Below are 19,841 nucleotides of genomic sequence, written 5' to 3'. Positions count from 1 at the left end.
AGGAGGTGGTTGGCTCTGCATCGACTGTGGTGTTTAGTGCCACCCGCGGCCGGGCTCACTTCCGGAGTGTCACTGTGCTAGTGCCGCCCTCCTGGTCCCCGGCGGCGTGTCCCCTGCTGGCCACGCTGCAGAACGCCACCAACGAGACGTGGGAGGCGGCGGACGTGCGGGTGACCCAGGAGAGGCACCCCCACCACGGGCCTCGCCCCTGGACCCTACACACCCGGGGATGTGGCCAGACCGGAGACTACATCTCCATTGGGCACGACTTGCTCATGCAAAACAATACCCTGGTGAACGGTGAGTTGTCTGCCCTCCCCGTGGCATCGTGTTCTGTACCCCAACACACCTCACAAGCACACACGATGCATTGCAATGCGTTAGAAGTCTTCCTCTTCCTCTCTGCAACCATCGTCAACATAGCTACCAACCATCGCCTCAAATCACCCTTCTCCACAACAACATTCCCTTCCGACCCACCCACCTTTGACTTCTTACATTTCCTGTACTCCATTACACCATTCAACCTCCTGTAGTTATTACAGTAACACTTCATTACATCGCCCTTCATGTAGGTATGAAGCACACCAAGTGGTTACATGAAGTACCTCTCTGTACACTACCCAACCATTTTCATCTTCTATTATTTTGTATACTACATTTCTTTACTCTAAACATTGTAAAGTGATTAAGGAAGATCATTGCTGAGATACAGTCACAAAGCCAACATCCTTACACAGGGTGAGGCAAAAGTACACCAAGTCTGTAGGAGTTGTATTGAGTGTTTAACCAAATATAGCCACTATCTGGTTCATCTATTCTCCCACTGTGCTGGTCCGCTGTCTAGCCGGCTCCTCCACTATGCTGGCCCACTATCTGTCTAGCCGGCTCCTCCACTATGCTGGCCCGCTATCTGTCTAGCCGGCTACTCCACTGTGCTGGCCCGCTATCTGTCTAGCCGGCTACTCCACTGTGCTGGCCCGCTATCTGTCTAGCCGGCTCCTCCACTGTGCTGGCCCGCTATCTGTCTAGCCGGCTACTCCACTGTGCTGGCCCGCTATCTGTCTAGCCGGCTACTCCACTGTGCTGGCCCGCTATCTGTCTAGCCGGCTACTCCACTGTGCTGGCCCGCTATCTGTCTAGCCGGCTACTCCACTGTGCTGGCCCGCTATCTGTCTAGCCAGCTCCTCCACTGTGCTGGCCCGCTATCTGTCTAGCCGGCTCCCCCCCTGTGCTGGCCCGCTATCTGTCTAGCCGGCTCCCCCACTGTGCTGGCCCGCTATCTGTCTAGCCGGCTCGCCCACTGTGCACTGAGCCAGCATTTAACCTCACTCTTTCCTTATCGGCCACAGGTGCTTTTTAAGAAGAAATGAGCTTGCAGTAAAGATGTTTAGCTGAGATTGTACCACAGTCCTCCATGGTCAGCGTACGAAGGTAGGGCCCTCGTGGCTCGGCCCGTGATCCTCAGCCACTCAGATGTTTGGTCTACTCTATATTGGTGGCTTCTCGTATCACAACTCTGAAGTAAACAATTGGATTCTCAATCGGTTTACCCCCCTTCCCCCCTTGTATTTCAACCAATTGTACCCAATTGGTGTACAGGTGTACCAAACTGCTGTGTCGCCTCTTGGTTTATGAAGTGGATAATTTAGTTGTCAAGTGGATAATTTATGAAGTTACGAAGTGGATAATTTCATCTTTGTCAATGTCCCACCACCCTGTTGTTTTGTAAGGCATTTTCCATCACCGCAGAGTTCGGTGGCAGAAGCCTCGATATGTTTACTTATCATCCTTTCCTCCCACCAAAGAAAGCCCTTCCATCCCTCCCTCCCTCCCACTAAAATCTCTTCTGTATTTAGCACAATGCCGGTTTGCTAAAAGGGAGGGCAGGTGGAGGGTGGGATGGGAGAAGGTGGTCCAGCGTGTCGGAGGTACTGGGAGCGGCTCCAGCAACATGGAAGGTTGAGGAGACGGGAAGCCGTGAGGGGGTTGAGGTATCCTCCAGGGTGATAGAACTGGGAAGAGACATGAAGATTAAGACAAGGAAGGAAGTGAGCCTAGCAGGGCAGGGGGGTGTCGAGGCCCAAGTACCAAGAAGCTAGTTTGAGTTGTGTGTATATATTGTGATAGTGCCAAGGCTTAACCCATCTGGCATACTAACCCTAAGCCATTATGGTGACCATAACCCTCCCGGGGGTGATAGACCTTAGGCCCAACACCAAAACATTCTGAATACGATTGAAAAAAAAGCTTAATGGGATCAGAGATGTCCCTCACGGCCTCTTATTTTCAAACCACAGAGAACCAAAAGTCTACATATAATACAGCTTGGTGGGTAGGGTCCTGACGCAAAGTCCACCTTATCTCCCAGATTGGTAGGGGCGTAAGTTGCGCACAACAGCAGTTGGACGGAGCCGTTTATACAAGACAGCGAGGGACCCCCATATTTTGTAATCAGCCTCACAATAGAGGTTATTCCAGCTTACGGGGTACTTTTATAGCCATGTGTTCCCCTGGCTAGCGTCACTTGAGGTGATATTCAGTCATTGTTGTGGCGGAAACTTGCGTCAATTATGTCTGCTTCATCCCCCAACCTCTCGAGGACGATAAACAAATTTTTAGTATGTACATCTGCCACATTTGTCCTTTTGACACACGTGTCTTGATGACACATTCTTCACAGAAAATATGACTTTGTGGGTTATCAGAATGTTGTTGTTTTAGATTCGGCTACTGTGAACAAGAAGTTGCAAGTAGCACGGGCAATGGCGAGCCCGTAGTGGACTTACCTGGCACTGGGGCGGGGCTGTAACTCATGGGATGGTGGCGTGGTTATCAGAAGGATTTATCGCTCTTTATATCTCAGTGACCACTTCTCTCGCAACATATAAATATAGATATACATGATAGGGATTGTGCTTACCTAACAGGGTCTACGGGGGAGTTAGATCTAGCTCTATGCCCTGCCTATTAGCCTTGTTGTACCTTTTGCATTACAACGTAACAATTTTGGCGTTAAAATTCTTTGTTGAATCTGGCCTTAAGGTTGTGGATAGAGGTGGCTTCCACAACTTCTTTCCGTGCATTCCACGTGCTGACTAACCGTGCAGGGTACTAGTATTTCCTTTCATTCCTTCGGCTCATTTGCGTTTCCAGTTTCCACCCGTATCCTCTTGTCCTACTCTCAATGTGAAGAGGCTATCCTTGTCCACCTTATCCATTCCCGTCATTATCTGGTATGTTGTGATCATATTTCCGCTGTTCCTTCTACCCTTTGGGGTTGTGAGATTTAGCCTGTTAGCCTGTTCTCGTAGCTTAGTCCTTAGCTCTGGCACCAATCTTGTTGCAAACCTTTGTACTTTTTTCAATTTTGTTTTTTTGATTCACAAGTTGCAAATTACATGCCGCTGCTGCATGTTCCAGTATTGGTCTAACAAATGTGTATGGCGACCATTATCAAGTCTACGTGATAATGGTCTAGAACGGACCGGCACCTCGTCGTTTCCTCGTTTCCATGAAGAACTGGAATGAAGTTTTGGTCATAATGGGGGCCCTAACAGCTGAGTGGACTACACTTCGGATTCGTAATCCTGAGGCAGAGGCGGAAACTAATGGGCAGTTTCTTTCACCCTGATGCCCCCTGTTCACCTAGCAGCAAATAGGTACCTAGGAGTTGCTAGCTGCTGCTACGGGCTACTTCCTGGAGATGTGTAACAAAAAGGAGGCCTGGTCGAGGACCGGGCCGTGGGGACGCTAAGCCCCGAAATCATCTCAAGATAACCATCATTACTTCAACTACGTTATTGTGACTCATCGTCTGTAAATGTTGCGTAGATTGCCATGAAAGAGTCCTCATAAAAGTTTCTAAACGACGTTCTTGTATTCGCCAGCGTCCCATATGCTGCCGATGTTATCTTGTTTATGTGTGCCTCCAGTGTTAGTGTTGGAACTATATGTACCGCAAAGTCTCGCTTGCTGATTCCTGTAGTTGTCTTCCCTTTATGGTGTAGCTGCCTTCTGGTCTCCACTCTCCCTTTCCCATCCCCATTACCTTATTTTTTTTTAAATTACCACTCCTGGAGTTTGTCTAGGTCTTCCTGTAACCTACAGTTCAGTTTTTATTTTTTCTATTTTGGTGATATGGAGACGACCTGGGGAGGATTCAGCGTCATCCAGTGTTTTTCATTACACGGTTGCACAGGTGTGGGATATGCCCCCGATGCCCGGGACAGCAGGCCGCGATCCACGTAGGGCAGTAATGATGGGGGTGCCCAGCCTTCTCGAGCAAAAAGGGCACGTGACCCCCAAGATGTTTGCAGAACTCTCGCTCACTGATGACGTTTAACCCGTCTCAAACCCTCCACATGGGGCTGGCTTGAGCGTCGCGAACCTGAAGCATGTCTCAGCCTTCTGCTGTATCATACGAGTTTCGAAGCATTACAGAAATGATTTGTAAACGAAAAATGAAGATAATTTGTCATTGTAAACACTGCAGCTCGGCGTTGGTTCTATAACACCGGCGTCAGTCTAGCCACGTTCGAACGCAGACTTCGGGAGACTGCCATTTCCGAATAGATGACCCATGAAATGTTTAAGCTTCATGACGAACGCCGCGATTTTCCCATTTGTGGCCGCTAATTGTCGTACATTAATTAGCATGACAACTTCACACTAGGGCTGAAATGGGGGCCACTTATACAACACGCGGGCAGTAAGTGGAGTTACTCTGGCCAAGCGGAGAGGCGCCCATTATTCAGCTGGGTCATTGGTGGCGTGAGCTGCCACCATCAACACTGTAAGACATTAGTTTAACCAGAGAGGCTGCGGCGGGCACTCTTGAGGCCCTCGCATGCGGCTGCAGAAAGTTGCTGACGGAAGAGGTGTTCCCGTAGCCTGAACGCTGCTGACGGAGAGGTGTCCCCGTAGCCTGAACGCTGCTGACGAAGAGGTGTCCCCGTAGCCTGAACGCTGCTGACGAAGAGGTGTCCCCGTAGCCTGAACGCTGCTGACGGAGAGGTGTCCCCGTAGCCTGAACGCTGCTGACGAAGAGGTGTCCCCGTAGCCTGAACGCTGCTGACGAAGAGGTGTCCCCGTAGCCTGAACGCTGCTGACGAAGAGGTGTCCCCGTAGCCTGAACGCTGCTGACGAAGAGGTGTCTCCGTAGCCTGAACGCTGCTGACGAAGAGGTGTCCCCGTACCTGAACGCTGCTGACGAAGAGGTGTCCCCGTACCTGAACGCTGCTGACGGAGAGGTGTCTCCGTAGCCTGAACGCTGCTGACGGAGAGGTGTCCCCGTAGCCTGAACGCTGCTGACGGAGAGGTGTCTCCGTAGCCTGAACGCTGCTGACGGAGAGGTGTCCCCGTAGCCTGAACGCTGCTGACGTCCTCAGCAGCGGTGTCCTCCAGGCCCGAGCGCTAACGTGGTGTACTGACCTGACCTGTCGCTGCCGACCAAGTCGACAGGAGAGGAGGCCAGGCTTGGTAAACGTTCAACATTTCAACCACATACCTGTTAACGGAGGGAGAGGGAGGGAGGGGCCTAGGACACTCCCCTTGCCCTTAGGGCAGGACAGGTCCCCCCGCTCTCTCAGCCGTCAACCCCATCATTTTCCCGCCCAGTATCCCGCAGGTGGCACACGCCCGGTTGTTAGCGACCATTAATTGCTTATTAGTGGACTTTAGGCCCAGCGGAGGTACCAACCAGGACCCAGGGGGTGCAGTTTATCAGCTTAGGCCATCGTAAGACGCGAGGTAAACATCGTAATGTGCGAGAAACATCGCAAAGCGCATCGTAGTGTGCGAGAAACATAGTACAGCGTGAGGTAAACATCGAATGTATGAGGTAAACATCGAATGTGTTCGATAAACATAGCAGAGCGTGAAGTAAATATCGAATGTGCGAAATAAACCTAGAACGCTTTGTAAACGCCGCAGAGCTCGAAGTAAACATTGGGTGTGCGAGGTAAACCTAGCAGAACACGAGGTAAACACTGAAGGATCGCGAGGTAAACAAATTTCGACAGACCTGAATTGTCTTGTTACATTTCTCATTTCCCCGCAAATCATAAAATTTGGCGGAGAGCGCAACTTCCTCACTAGGCGGGACTCGGGCCCTGGAACAGGTCCACCGCTGGATATACAAACCTTAGAGGAGTAGCCCCCCCCCCCTACCCCTCTAAGGAAGGGAGTTGTCGAGGTGTTTAGTCATTTTTTGTGTGGTTTGTCGGTGTATTTAACATCCTAGGGATGATTGATTGATGAAGATTAAGCCACCCAAAAGGTGGCACGGGCATGAATAGCTCGTAAGTGGTGGCCCTTGGGAGCCATTACCAGTATCAATAGCTGATACTGGAGATGTGTGGAGGTGCGACTGCACCCTACGTGGATCCTGGGGAGGGGTTCCGAGAGTTCTTATACTGTACTCCCCATGATCGACCTGTACTCCCCATGCAAGTTTGTCGTCCAGTATATAGCTTCAGGGATTGGTAGGTGTCGTGCATTACAGCTTCAGGGGGGGGGGGGGCAGTAAGTCGTCCAGTAAACATAGGCCCTGAATTATATTGTTGAACTTTAAGCAATTCGAAGAGGATTCAGTTGATCCCTTGAAAACCCGGGATTTGTTCTTGCGTGAACAGCGCCGAGCATCAATCAGGACAGGAGAATATAGACTCATTAGTTAGTGGTGAGATAACGGACGGATGTGACTTCATCCGTCAATGTCTGTGTCACATCATATGGACTCGTGTTTGGCTGATTTAACACGGCGCAGACACCGTGTGTGTGTGTGTGTGTGTGTACTCACCTAGTTGTGCTTGCAGGGGTTGAGCTTAGGCTCTTTGGTCTCCCCTCTCAACTGTCAATCAACTGGTGTAGATTCCGGAGCCTATTGGGCTCTATCATATCTACATTTGAAACTGTGTAGGAGTCATCCATCGTCCACCACATCACTGCCTAATGTATTCCACTTGTTAACTACTGCGCCTGACAGCTGGGTGGACAGCGCTTCGGATTCGTAGTCCTGAGGTTCCGGGTTCGATCCCCGGTGGAGGTGGAGACAAATGGGCAAAATGTTTCTTTCACCCTGATGGCCCTGTTACCTAGCAGTAAATAGGTACCTGTGAGTTAAACAACTGCCTCAGGCTACTTCTGGGGGGGGGGGGGGGGTGTAACAAAAAGAAGGCCTGGTGAAGGACCGGGCCGCGGGGACGCTAAGCCCGAAATCATCTCTCTCAGCTCTCATACCTCTCAGTTCCGGGACTTGTCTAGTGGCATACCCTTAAATCTTCTAGTAACTTTGTCTTGTGTTTAACTAGATATGGGTTCCAGGCTAGAGCTCACATCTCACAGATCAGGCTGGGATGCTCACAGACGTAGGTTCGAATCCTCGTCACGGCCCTTATGGATTTGTTCTAAAGCTGCATATTCCAGGATGGGTCTAACATAAGTAGTATACAAGTGTGTGTAACGCCTGTCGGAAAATCATAATTCAACACCGTCTTGGGAAGGTGTGGGAATGGCCGGAGGGTTAAGCCTATGACTGAGAGTTTAAGCCTATGTCTGGCTGGCCCGTGTGAGCTTGACGACAGGCTGGTTGGTATATCTCCAGACACAATAGCTCTCTTCTCCTCCTCTTGTAAGGCTTAAAGTGTTTGTCCACAGACTTACGGTTGGGTACTGAGGTTACATATAAGTTTGATCTTAGAATCAGATGACCTATTCATATAAACTGACGTACTGTGTAGCTCAAGTAGTTAATACGATCACTACGCCTACATTCTACCTATTGTTGGTTCCGGAAATCAAAGTCCCTGCGGCCCAGTCTCTGACCAGGCCTCCTGGTGGGTCGTCTGATCAACCAGGCTGTTAGACGCAGTTACTCGTCTCAAGATACGGACGAGCAAATGCAGATAATTGTGCTAATAACACATGTTCTAAATTAACAATTTTTTCAGGTCGTCTGTTGGCTCACGAGTGGCTACAATACCGGTATGGGGTGTTTGGGGAGAGAGGAGAGGTGGGGAGCCCTGTGTTCCCTCCCCACTACCGTGCCCCCGACGCCTCCTGGAGGCCCAACACCTGTGCCAACGTCAGAATCGCCGCCAACCCCAGCTGCGACCCAAACAGCCTCTCCTGCTCCTTCACGCCCTCCCAGGAGGAGAACCAGGGTCTCACCAGTTCCTTCATGGCCTTTCCAGAGTTGTCAACGGTAAGTCCCTTCTCTAACAGTTTGCTTTATATTGGCCATGTTTGTTAATAAGCGGATGACCTGAGGATCCCGAATGGTCTCCCATTACCGGAGACGCGAAGCCTATTAAGCTTACGGGGGGGGGGGGGGAGGGGGTTCTTCCTAGGCCAGCAATTGACCTCCTACAGGATACAACAGTTACCTATAACCCCGGGTTGCCATTTCCTACCATGGAAGCATTAAGTGTAGGGAAACACCGACAAGCGTCTGATCCTTGTTTATATTTGTCTGGTCCGAATTTGACCATTCAGTTGGACGATCACGTTACTGGGAACGTGATCGTCGAACTGAATACCTTTGGACCAATAGAGTATTTGCAGCGTAGTGTACTGTAAATCTATGCACATCCCGTCCCCCTTTCCCCTACGTGTATTATCAAAGTAGTTAATGTGTAAGATGTGGTCCAGGAGCAGCTCCGTTGAAACAAGATTTTGTTTCTCCATCCATTCCCTTGGTTCACCCCCTTTGGTTCTCCAGCCCTCCCCCTTTGGTTCTCCGGCCACCCCCTTTGGTTCTCCGGCCACCCCCTTTGGTTCTCTGGCCCGCCCCTTTGGTTCCCCTGCCACCCCTTTGGTATTCGTCACCCCCGCAGTAATATTTGTCATCTTCTGTGCATGTACCAGCGTTACTTGCAACACCTACCACAAAACACTTTAACTGGCAGGTAGTGTTTGCAACAATGGCACAGAGCTGCTACTTGATTGGCTCTTAAATTTACACAGCTTATTATTGTTAGTTGGTTTATGAGGAATCAGGTTCTTTAATGTTATATTGCATTCTGATTACTTGGTGCCATAAATTTAATAATGAGTAACGATGGACTTGTAATGAGTAACGATGGACTTAATAATGAGTAACGATGGACTTGTAATGAGTAACGATGGACTTAATAATGAGTAACGATGGACTTGTAATGAGTAACGATGGACTTAATAATGAGTAACGATGGACTTCTTTTGATGGTGTTGAAGGCACTGTGGTAACCGTGGTGCCTCATGGCGGTGTTGTTGTGGCAGGAGGCTGAGTGTGTGCGGTTAAGCATGATTGACTTCGTAAACACTGCACCCACACTCAAGATTTTAATTGTTGCTTCTCCGTGACTTGGCCTGACCTATTAGCGGTGAATGATTGTCTTAGGGCGATGAGCGACACGTTAACTTGCAATCACTGAACTCTTGACGGTGGTGACCGCTGCACCCATGTAAACTGGTGTGGTTCTTCGCAATCAATGGTTCGTGCATGACATATTTGTCGATGCAGACGCTATACTTGTTCTCGTCACCAATGGAGCGAGGTACACATTATACAACCCCAAGGACGTTCTTATTGGCATTCATAAGGAACGGGAAGCACAACCCAAATCTGGATATTCATACCGTCTACGAGGTGTGTAAACATTAGGTGACTGCTCGGTCGTATAGGGCAAAGCGGTGACAAAGGGCGCACGGGGAGTGTGAGCGGAGAGTCGTGCGCGGTGGCGGGGTTGAACAAAGACCAACATGGAAGTCACGTCTAGTTAATTCACTTGCATACTGCCAGAGGAAGGGTGGGAGAGATGTCCTGGAGGTGAGGGTAGAGGAAGTGGGGTTAAGATGGGGAGGTGGATGAGGTGAATGTTTGGGGTGTGCAAGTTGGTATGGAGAAAAGGAGATGGTAAGATTGTACCTGCTCCTTTTTACTTCCATCTCGAACTCTTATCCTTCTCATCATCTTACTCCTCTGGGTAGAGAAGACGGGGGTTGGAGTGACACACAGAGAATGAGGGGTGAGGAGAGAGGGGAAGAGGTCGGTCTCCTCCAGTAATTGGCTTCATAAATTAGTGCGAGTGTGACCTCCTTGTGGGAGCCCCCGACCGTCACCTCCCAGCAGAGGCTGCGGTACGGAGTGCAAGCGCTGGGACCCGCGCTATTCTCAAACACGCAATTCCGTATTATTGGGTCTGCCCTCATTTTGTGTTAATGTTTTAGTTCTGCTGTTTAATACTAAACAAAACTTGCTTCTGTATTTTCAAGCTTCACCACAGATCAAGCGTCCAGACTAATCTCAGCTGGCTGGTCTACGCTCCTGATGACACTTTCAAAGCCTCAACTCGGCAGAGCGAGTCTTCTCTGTTACCTGGGAATATCTGCTTCATCCGTTGCTCCCACACATTTAATTTTCTAAAAAAAAATACATACACTGAAAGAACATTTGATTATAGTGGTGTTGGATATTTCCAGAGATTTGTTGAATAATTGGAGACGTTGTCATTGTTGTTTTGTGTTGTGGACTGACGAGAGAACATCACATTCACAGTAACACGGTTGCTACCCCTTGACTACCTCACAATACAATACTTATATAGTATTGTGATAAGTGTCATGACTGCGCTGGTGCCCCGCTCTGATTTATGGTAATGGTAGTGAGAAACACGCTCCCCAGCACCAGCCTCAACCACAATCATGAATAACTTGTCTCCAGCACCACCCTTCAACCACACTCATGAATAACTGAGTTTCCAGCACTACCTTTAACTGCACTCATAAATAACTGGGTAGTTACTACGCTGATTAGGGTATAAAGTCACCAGGGAGGCTCCCACTACCTCGCCTTGATCATGTGATACCCCAAGGCACCCCACCCTAGGCTACTGCTGGGCCAGGATTCATCAAACATTTAGACAGGCACTTACGAAACCTGTACATCATTTTCTTATTCACGGTGCTTTTGTTTACATTTATTAAACAGGCTATGAACTCTAAATCACTATGAGGGTGTTTATAATAATAATAACCTTGGGTTGTGGAGTTTCGAAGCTTATAAAGAATTTAACAAATGGAAACAAAGCAGCCATGATTAAGGGAAGATGAGCAGGTTGTGTAAGTAAATGCATAAATGCCCAATTCAAGAGGCACTTAGACAAGTTCTTGCAAGAAGTGCCGGACTAACCAGGCTGTATTGGATATGTGGGACTGCAGGCCGCTCAAAGTAACAGCCTGTTGGACCAAGTTATCACAAGTCGAGACTGGCCTCAGACCCGGATCGGGGAGTAGAACTCTCAAGACTCTCTCCAGGTATGCCCCTGTGCAAAAAGCATGGCTGGGTGTATTCCACAGAATCTGAAGATCATGCTACATGCTGTATCAGATACCGATAACCGCACATTTCATTCACTATGATTGATGTTACACATATTTTAGCATCTGAAGATGGTGTTCAAGCAGTTCTCAACATTTGTGTTCTGATTGTGTTCCAGGTGACTGAGCTGTGTGATGAAGGCAGCCATGACCGTGACGCCCCAACTCGTCACAATCTCCTCTGTTCGGGCAAGTCGGCATGGGAGGTGATGCGGGCCAGTCCCGACTTCCAAAACAATAGGTAAGAACTGCTAATTATTTTCTAGGTGGCTATATGACTATGTGGGCCACTGCAAGGAATAGTCTTACTGATCAATTTATCACAAGAAAAGCCTCATGTGGCTTATATAACCTACATAATAAACACAGATGTGTTTGCATCTGTGTTAAAGATTTTACGAGTGATTAATTACTAGACACACCTCATATAGGCAACTTCTAAAAGTATAGCCACATGTAATGTGTGGCTGGTTTTGTGTGATACGTGGTGCTCCATTCGCAGTCAATGTGATTCAATTAAAAGATCTTTATTCATAAATGGTTGTACCTTTAAATTTTCCTAGTTTACAAAATATGATGTTTACAATTACTACTGCACCCGTAGGAACGTGGAAGGGGGACTGAGTGAGAGTGAGCTGGTGGTGAGATACGTGCGAGCTCGCCCCCCCAGGATCATTCTCCTCATCGAGGACACCAATGTTATGAACGTACAGGTAAGTCTCATCCCTATGGCCAAGTGAGTGGGTGGGATAGTGAGAAAGACAGTCAGGAAGTGTATTCAAAGTCACAGTTACACCTGGCTTACACTCTGGTCATTAAAATCTAGCAAGCAGCTACCATGTTCATGCCTGCCTGCCTATGATTCTCTTATCTCCTCTTAAGAGACACTGTACAGTTTCTTCTCCTTTGATACCTTTAAGCATGTCAACCAGACCTTACTTAACTACAGCTTATCTTATACATTAGTATACTGTATATTGTATCTAATTAATTTAGAGTATTTTATATAATTCTTTATATTCGACTAACTCCTAGATCACAACCATTACAGAAATAGTAAAATAACTGTAAAGTGAAATAACCGAGGTAAAGCTTTGCCAAAAATAGGATTGACATGTATCAGCTGGAGTATTATCATTTTAGCATTTGCCTCTTTCATGCAAAAGGATACAGTTGCTGTATCCAATGCAAGCAATGGATGCTCGACTTCTATTCATACTGATCATTAAATTTGTTTATGCATTGCATGCATGGATACAGCAGGCAAAAATATGATTGAAATAGTTGCAGAGATGTATTGTATAGTCATTTATAATATTTAGTGACTTTAAACTTTCTTTCAGAAACGTTGGGATTTCATGCGCAAGGCTGTGAGGAAGCTGGTGACATATGATGTTCCTGATGGTTACAGCGTTGGTATGGTTGTATTTGACTCTATTGCAGCCACCAAGTACCCACTGACCACACTCACAGATGGAGCTACCAGAGAGAAGGTGGGCTCCTCACTGCCCCGCAACCCATCCCAGGAGGGTGAACACAAGCGGTGTGTCATGTGTGGCCTGCGTGAGGCCCTTCAACTACTTCATCATGATGGTCCCGGTGGTCATGTAGTGATGGTGACAGGTGGAGGTGGGAGTGGCACCCTCAGGGAATCTGAGGCCACTGAAGCTATGCACATGCTGGCAGATGCCAGAGTGTCACTCCATGTCATCATTTACCCACACACAGAGAAATACCCAAGACCTAATGCAGGGTTGGAATCATTGGCAATACGATCTGGTGGTCACACCTTTATAGTTCCTGATGAGGGAATTGGTGCAGACTCAAAGCTGGGAATGTACTACAACCTCTTAGATTCCTTGTACCACACCCTGAGTGCTGTTGCTGGACGTTCTGCTCTTCCAGTTAAGGTTCATTCAGCTGAACATCCTGGAGGTAGAGTACCTGTGTCTGAGGGCAGCTTTCTTGTTGACCCAGCTCTGGGTGCAGATACAGTCTTTGCCATCTTTTACTATGATGTTACTCATGTTGGTAACCTGATTCACCTAGTGAGTCCTCAAGGCCAAGTCATTGACACAGCCAATATGCAGAAGGAAGATGCCAATATAAACATGATTACCGTACGGCTGGTGGAAGCACAGGTCACACCTGGACTATGGCGGTATAAGGTTGCAAATCGTGCCGACTCCCATCAGGCTCTCTATGTGCAGGTCACCTCACGCCCACGCCCACGCCCTGAGACACCCCGCGTTAATGCGAGGGCTTGGATAAGTCATGCCATGGGACTGGTTAATGCCACTGATATCTCGAGACCTTTAGCTCTCTACACTGAAGTAGTGGCAGGGGTGGCTGGAGTGGAAGGTGCCACTGTCACTGCCAAAATCATCAGGCTCGGCTTCACCAACAATGGCACACAACACACTCCGCTTGATGTCAGCTTGTTCGACAATGGTTTAACAAGTCAGTTTCCACTCTTGTGTGTACTGTTTCTAATACCATATTTAGCATATTTGCATAATTGTATATAAAATATATTATATATAATAGGCTTTAATATATTTGTACATGATTTATTGGTAGAGTACTGTATATCTAAATTTATTTGCTTTGCATTCCCAGGTCCGGACATGGCGCAAGGTGATGGTGTGTACTCTCGGTATGTGCCAGGGTTGGTGGCAGGCAAATACAGTGTGACTGTGCATGTTCATGGCGAGATTGAAGGCAATGAGTTTGTGCGCCACGTGCGGTTGGGCATAGTGGATGTTATGGGAATGCCGCCAGCCCGTGATGCTCTTCCGCCATCCCGAGTGGTTGACCTCCGTGCCACTCTCCTCCCAGACACTGTCAACCAGGTGGGCTTTACATGGACAGCTCCAGGAGGCGACTTGGACTATGGAACAGCTGACCGCTATGTTGTGATGGCATCACAGAACCAACACGATTTGGCAGAAGGTGGTGGCACTCTGTTGGAAGGATGGCCTGCACCGCTGGCCTCCCCTGCAGTGCAGCAGCACACCATAACCTGGCAGGAGTATGACACAGTCACCTACCTCACACTATATGCTGTAGATGAGGAGGGTAACACAGCTGTCCTCAGTAACATCGTTACAGTGTATGTACCTGCTCCACCCACTACTACTCCATCTCCCCCATCTTTAGCACCACCTGTTGCCCCTGCTAACACATCAGCAGTCAAGGAGGGTTCAGGGGCCCCAGTTTTGGCTGCTCTTGATAATCGACAGTTGGCTGTTGTATTTGGGTGTATTGGTGGCTTCATAGTGGTGGTAACAATAGTTGTTTGCTATTGTACTGCTGCTCATCGGCGTCACCGCAAAGCTGCTGCTGCTAAGAAGGTCCATGAAGCTCCAGATGCTTATAGTGTCACTGTCACTGTTGCATCTAAAGGTACAGATTTTCCCGATACAAAAGAGGCATCTAAAGATGGTATGAAGAAGGAATATATCAGCCCTGTAGAGTCATGGTCTGCCTCTCAGCTGCTCAGCAGCCACCAAGACAGTAAGCGAGGAAGTGTGTCAGCACGTTCAGATAACACCTCTGACCACAGTGCCTCCACCAAGAAGAGTTATGGGGGATCTTCTGGTGCCATGGACTACTACGGAGATGCAAACCAGTACCAGTATCGCCACTCTGGCTTCCCAGACCACTACCCAACCCCTAGTGATGGCTATCCCACTCCCACTGAAGGTTACCCAACTTCTGCTGAAGGCTTCCCAAATGAAGCATATCCTGTACCTCTTGAGACACGTTCCTACATAAGCTCTCAGCCATCTGATTCTTTCCTCTCTGTGTCATGTGATCTGCTGCCATCATCCAATGGACCTCCAGCCTATGCTGCTTACCCCTCTTACGACTCCTCCCTGAGGTCCACCAAAGTGCCACCACCCATCCCACCCAAACCCAAAGTGCTATACACTCCAGAGCCTTATATATATGACACCAACTCCCTCGACCCACACTCCTCTACTCCCTCCGTCGCCTCGGAAAAACGCATCCGGAATGTGACCATGGTGTAAACTGCGTTTAAGAGTTTGACTATGTCACACCTAATGGCATTATTAATGATAGTTATATGCTTAAATACATTATGGATAATTGAAGCAGTTGTAGCAGTGTGTGCTGGAAATACACTGAATCTAGACTGTAAAACACATTGCTCATTTATTTCACTTATTTTAAAGCCCAAAAGTGCCTTAAGTGTAAAAAAAAAAAATGATGTCTGACTAAGCTTACTACTTTACACAAGAGTGATTTTACCCAACTCAATTACTATGTGATATTCTTGTAGTGAGACCACGCTGTGAGTTGAACATCAGGTCCAGTGGTTAAATTAGTTGCAAATGTGTTTTAATTTAAACAACAGATACAGAATCATGTGTGTATAACAAGACTGCTAACATGTCCCATAGCTGAGGAAATGGGCAATTGTTAATGTAAAAGTGCCACTTATTGGGACTGTAGTAGATATGAACTGTGGTGGTGTGGGAGGCAATGTCAGTGAAATCCTAGCCACGTTAAAGAGCACAAGAGATCCTGTGCGTGCTGACGAGAGAAGGTGCCACATGCAGGACAAACATAGACTATGTGGACCTGCATGAGACGAAGTGCCAAATTTAGTGGAAGAACACAGGAGGTTGGGAGAGACCGACCGTACAGGAGCAATGGCACAGTGACACAGTTACTGAACACATTCCACAAGTCCTCAACGTCTCTATACACTCTTACAAACTCAAGAAAGACTTTTTAAGTATTTCAACTTCAGTTAAATCTTGATCAGTATTACAGCAGCCTGTGAATTCAGTGTTGCACAGCTATTTACTTGGACCCCCAAGTTCTTATAGGGAAGGCTCCAGGGGTTCAAGTGGGGGTTTAGAACACCGTTCTCCTAGTATGTGTCGGTAGAATATTGATTTGCCTCTAGTCACTCCTGTGCATTAAATGACAAGTTATTTACTATTTAATGTTACTTGTAATTTTTTATACAACTATTTTGTGAGATTTTTGTGCAATTTTGTAAATACTGTACAGTGTATTAAAATGATTACATTTATTTGAACTTGTAAATTTCGTTTGTAAATAAAGTTAAAAGATTTGAAAAAAAAAAAACATTTTTACCCAGACAGAAATCAAATAACACACCTAGAAAGGGTGTGGGTTTTCTACTCCCCAAGACCAGCTTGGGGTCAGACTCGAAACATACTAAAACATCTCACACCGTTTGAATTTAATGATTTTCTTGTTGTACAACCATTATGGTACATACAGATGTACCATTGCCATGGGGTATATTAATTCGCCAGCAGGAGCTGCACCAGTCCTTGTACCACTACCAGCAGTGAGGAAATAGTAGTAGTTAAAATACAGGATTCACACTAACGCGTAATAACACATACATACACACGAGAGAGGTGGAGGTAAAATTATTAAGGGCAAACCATCTTTACCTCAAAACCGAAATGTAATTATTAAACTCTATGGGATGTTTTCTCCACTTTTAAATGAGGAATATTGACATCTTCAAATACGGGTTTTAACATTCAAATTCAACTTTTGTATTTGGAAGCAGACCAGCACAATAAATACGCTGAAAACAATATACAATTTTCAGTACGCTGAAAAATAAAGACTGCTAAAACGCGTTTTCAACCGCCAGACCTTCATCAGTAGCTAGGCTGTAAATATGTATATGTGTATATACTCGTTTTGCATTACCCCGTATATCATATTTCAAGTATGATATTCATCTTAATTCGAATTTTGTCATTAGTATATAATGTATACCGTATATTCATGTCCAAAATGTTTCATGGAGAAGTCTATAATGAAAAAAAAAGTAAATAGTAAATAGAATATAAGCATATACCACAGTTATTTGTAAAAAACATATACTGTAGTTTGTTTTACCAATAAAACAAGCGTATATTTATGGAGTTCCAGTTCCATAAAACAATAAGGTTGTTGATTTATGGAACTATAGTTTTCAGGTATCACATCAGGGAACAGTGGACTGTTTCAAGCCAAGGATCGGACATGTATGAATGAACGACCGGGCCGCGGGGACACTAAGCCCCGGAAGCACCTCAAGGTAGGTAGGTAGGTAGGTATGATACACAATGCCACAATAACGTCACATATATATAGGAACAAGTACGTGGGGCCGGACGGCGGGGTCAAACCCGCATCCTGGGTCACTCGAGGTGTGCGCGCTTAACCCACCCACCACGCAACCCGTTCTCGAACTTTCTTTAAGTCAATATTGATTTATTAAATAAGTGCATATATGACATACTATTACTTAACCAATTATAGGTATAGGTTAAGTAATAATTGTAATTACAAAGCAATAAGATTCTTATCTTAACATACTAAGAAGGTTAGGTAAGGTCGGTGTTTTCTATGAAGCTTTTCAAGGTAAACTAAAATATTCACAATAAATTAGTATGTCACATATGCACGTATTTAATAAGTCAATATTGACTATAAGAAAGTGCGAGATCGGGTTGCACTACGATATGCTTTATGCTGCCTCGTAGGTCTGTGCTAGAAAAAAGGGACCTGCAGATGCCTTTATTCTCATGCTCTGCAACTGTACGCTGCGACTTCCAATATGGAGATCCAAATGACATCAAATTCATTGTTTTCCAACTATACATACTGTAGTAATAAGTAGGATCTCGACAATATTAGCTACACTAGTGCGACGTCATTTGCCTCGGAAAATCCATGAAAATTAACGTCATCCAACGTACAGTATTAGGAATTTGTTGTAGTAAGGCACAACAAAAGGGTTAAAATAGATTTATCAGCTTCAACAAAATATAAATAAATCTCCATAAGATTTGAGATGATTATGATGATAAAGCATTGAATGTCATGTTTGGTTCCAGCAACGAAAACCTTGACAGTAACGAGTGTTATTTGACAAACAAAAACACGAAAATAATTCAGTTGATGTGCTTCCTTAACATGATATTCTGTTCTTTCCAGATAAAGAGTTTAGTAAGGCTTCCAGATCCATCTTGTGAGTAGAAAGGAGCCATATAATGTGGTCAGGTATTGAATTTCAATGATTTTTAGAGCTAATATGCACCCCCATGCCCAACCGGTGAAGAGGCAGGGGTGAAAAGCCTAGTCACATACACGTACTACCTTTCGTAGACAAACTTGGGATATGAGGCCAAGATTTCTGGAATTATGTCATTATGAATTCAATACTTTAAATATTTTCTTGAACATATGTGAGGGTTCTCTCTAAAATCTCAAATCCATTTAAAGCGAAGAACCGCCAACACACTATTCTGAATATTTACTTCTCTCCAATCACTGCACGCCGGTACAGTGAAGACCTCGCTTCTTGCAGGTCGGAGCTCGATTCCAGATGGTCCAAGTAGTTGGGCACCATTCCTTCTGTCCTATCCTAGCTCCTTGTCCACATTTCCCTTCCAATTGCTATATAGTCATGCTGACTCGGCACTTTCTCCTCATAATTGCCTTACCTTTGTTTCTCTATCTCTTGTGCTCTCAGCCAGAACCAGCTACATCATCCACACTAGTCAGAAGCTCATACTATTTGGTCAAGGTTCGTTTTCCAGGCTGTCTCAAAATACGTTGATGGCGTGTATGTATACGGTTGATTTTCGTTGTCTGAGACAGAAAGCCTGTTAAGCTTATCGAGGTCCCTCTCGGCCAAATACTGACATTCCCCAGGACGCAATCCACAACAGTTGCCTAACTCCCGGACACCAATTTACTTTTAGTTTAGCAGAGGAATCAGGTGAAAGCTAACGTTTCTTGTGCTGCCGTGGGAATCGAACCTTGGACCTTTGGGTTGTGAGTCAATACACTTGCTGAAACTTTAATTGTAATACACCAAATATCGTCCAAGGGAAATAAGCAGATTTCTCATTTTAGTAAATATATTCCCTCTCCATACAACATTATGACACCAGAACATCAATAATCTTCTGTGATGGTTGGATACCAGCTGATAAGTCACTTCTGACAGCTCGGAAATACTGTTGCTAATCCTCTAGTGCAGTGGTTCCCAACAAGTGGGTATGTTTTCTGGTGGGTCGCAGAACCCAAATCCTGAATACTAGCATATGTGAATCAATCGCGAATTAGCAAGTGATGAGTATCCTGATTAGACAATTTTTTTCAATTATGAAAGTGTGGTCACAGATCATTTGAGTATTAGAAAATAAAGCCGCGAGTCCAAAAAGGTTGGGGACCACTGTTCTAGCCCTTTATTTATCTCGCTGCTTTATCAACACCATCAGGGTAGAATGGAATTAACAAGGTTCCAATAAATTTAAAGTGGCTTATCTGAATTTACCTGAGGACCTCCATCTCTAGTGACATGAACGGGAGCAGGAAGCCAGCGATTTGTCAAAGGTTTCCCCATTACTCCTGACACTAAGACAGCTAGCGATTCCATTATTTGGAGAATATATTGGTGACCT

General features: G+C 46.2%; 1 protein-coding gene across 1 annotated transcript in view; it reads left to right on the top strand.

Annotated features, from left to right (window-relative positions):
• The window catches only part of LOC123774003 (calcium-activated chloride channel regulator 1), a 39,655-nt gene extending 23,170 nt beyond the window's left edge, over positions 1–16,485 (top strand). The window contains exons 2-7 of the mRNA XM_045768060.2: positions 3–300; positions 7,953–8,206; positions 11,481–11,602; positions 11,966–12,074; positions 12,705–13,821; positions 13,981–16,485. Coding sequence (XP_045624016.2) covers positions 3–300; positions 7,953–8,206; positions 11,481–11,602; positions 11,966–12,074; positions 12,705–13,821; positions 13,981–15,395 — 3,315 coding nt within the window. The 3' untranslated portion in view covers positions 15,396–16,485. The remainder of the gene's footprint in view (positions 1–2; positions 301–7,952; positions 8,207–11,480; positions 11,603–11,965; positions 12,075–12,704; positions 13,822–13,980) is intronic.
• Positions 16,486–19,841: the final 3,356 nt, after the last annotated feature.

The sequence above is a fragment of the Procambarus clarkii genome, chromosome 91 (genome assembly GCF_040958095.1).
Source record: "Procambarus clarkii isolate CNS0578487 chromosome 91, FALCON_Pclarkii_2.0, whole genome shotgun sequence".
In the NCBI taxonomy this organism is placed as follows: domain Eukaryota; kingdom Metazoa; phylum Arthropoda; class Malacostraca; order Decapoda; family Cambaridae; genus Procambarus; species Procambarus clarkii.
This window is presented reverse-complemented; position numbering and strand designations above follow the sequence as displayed.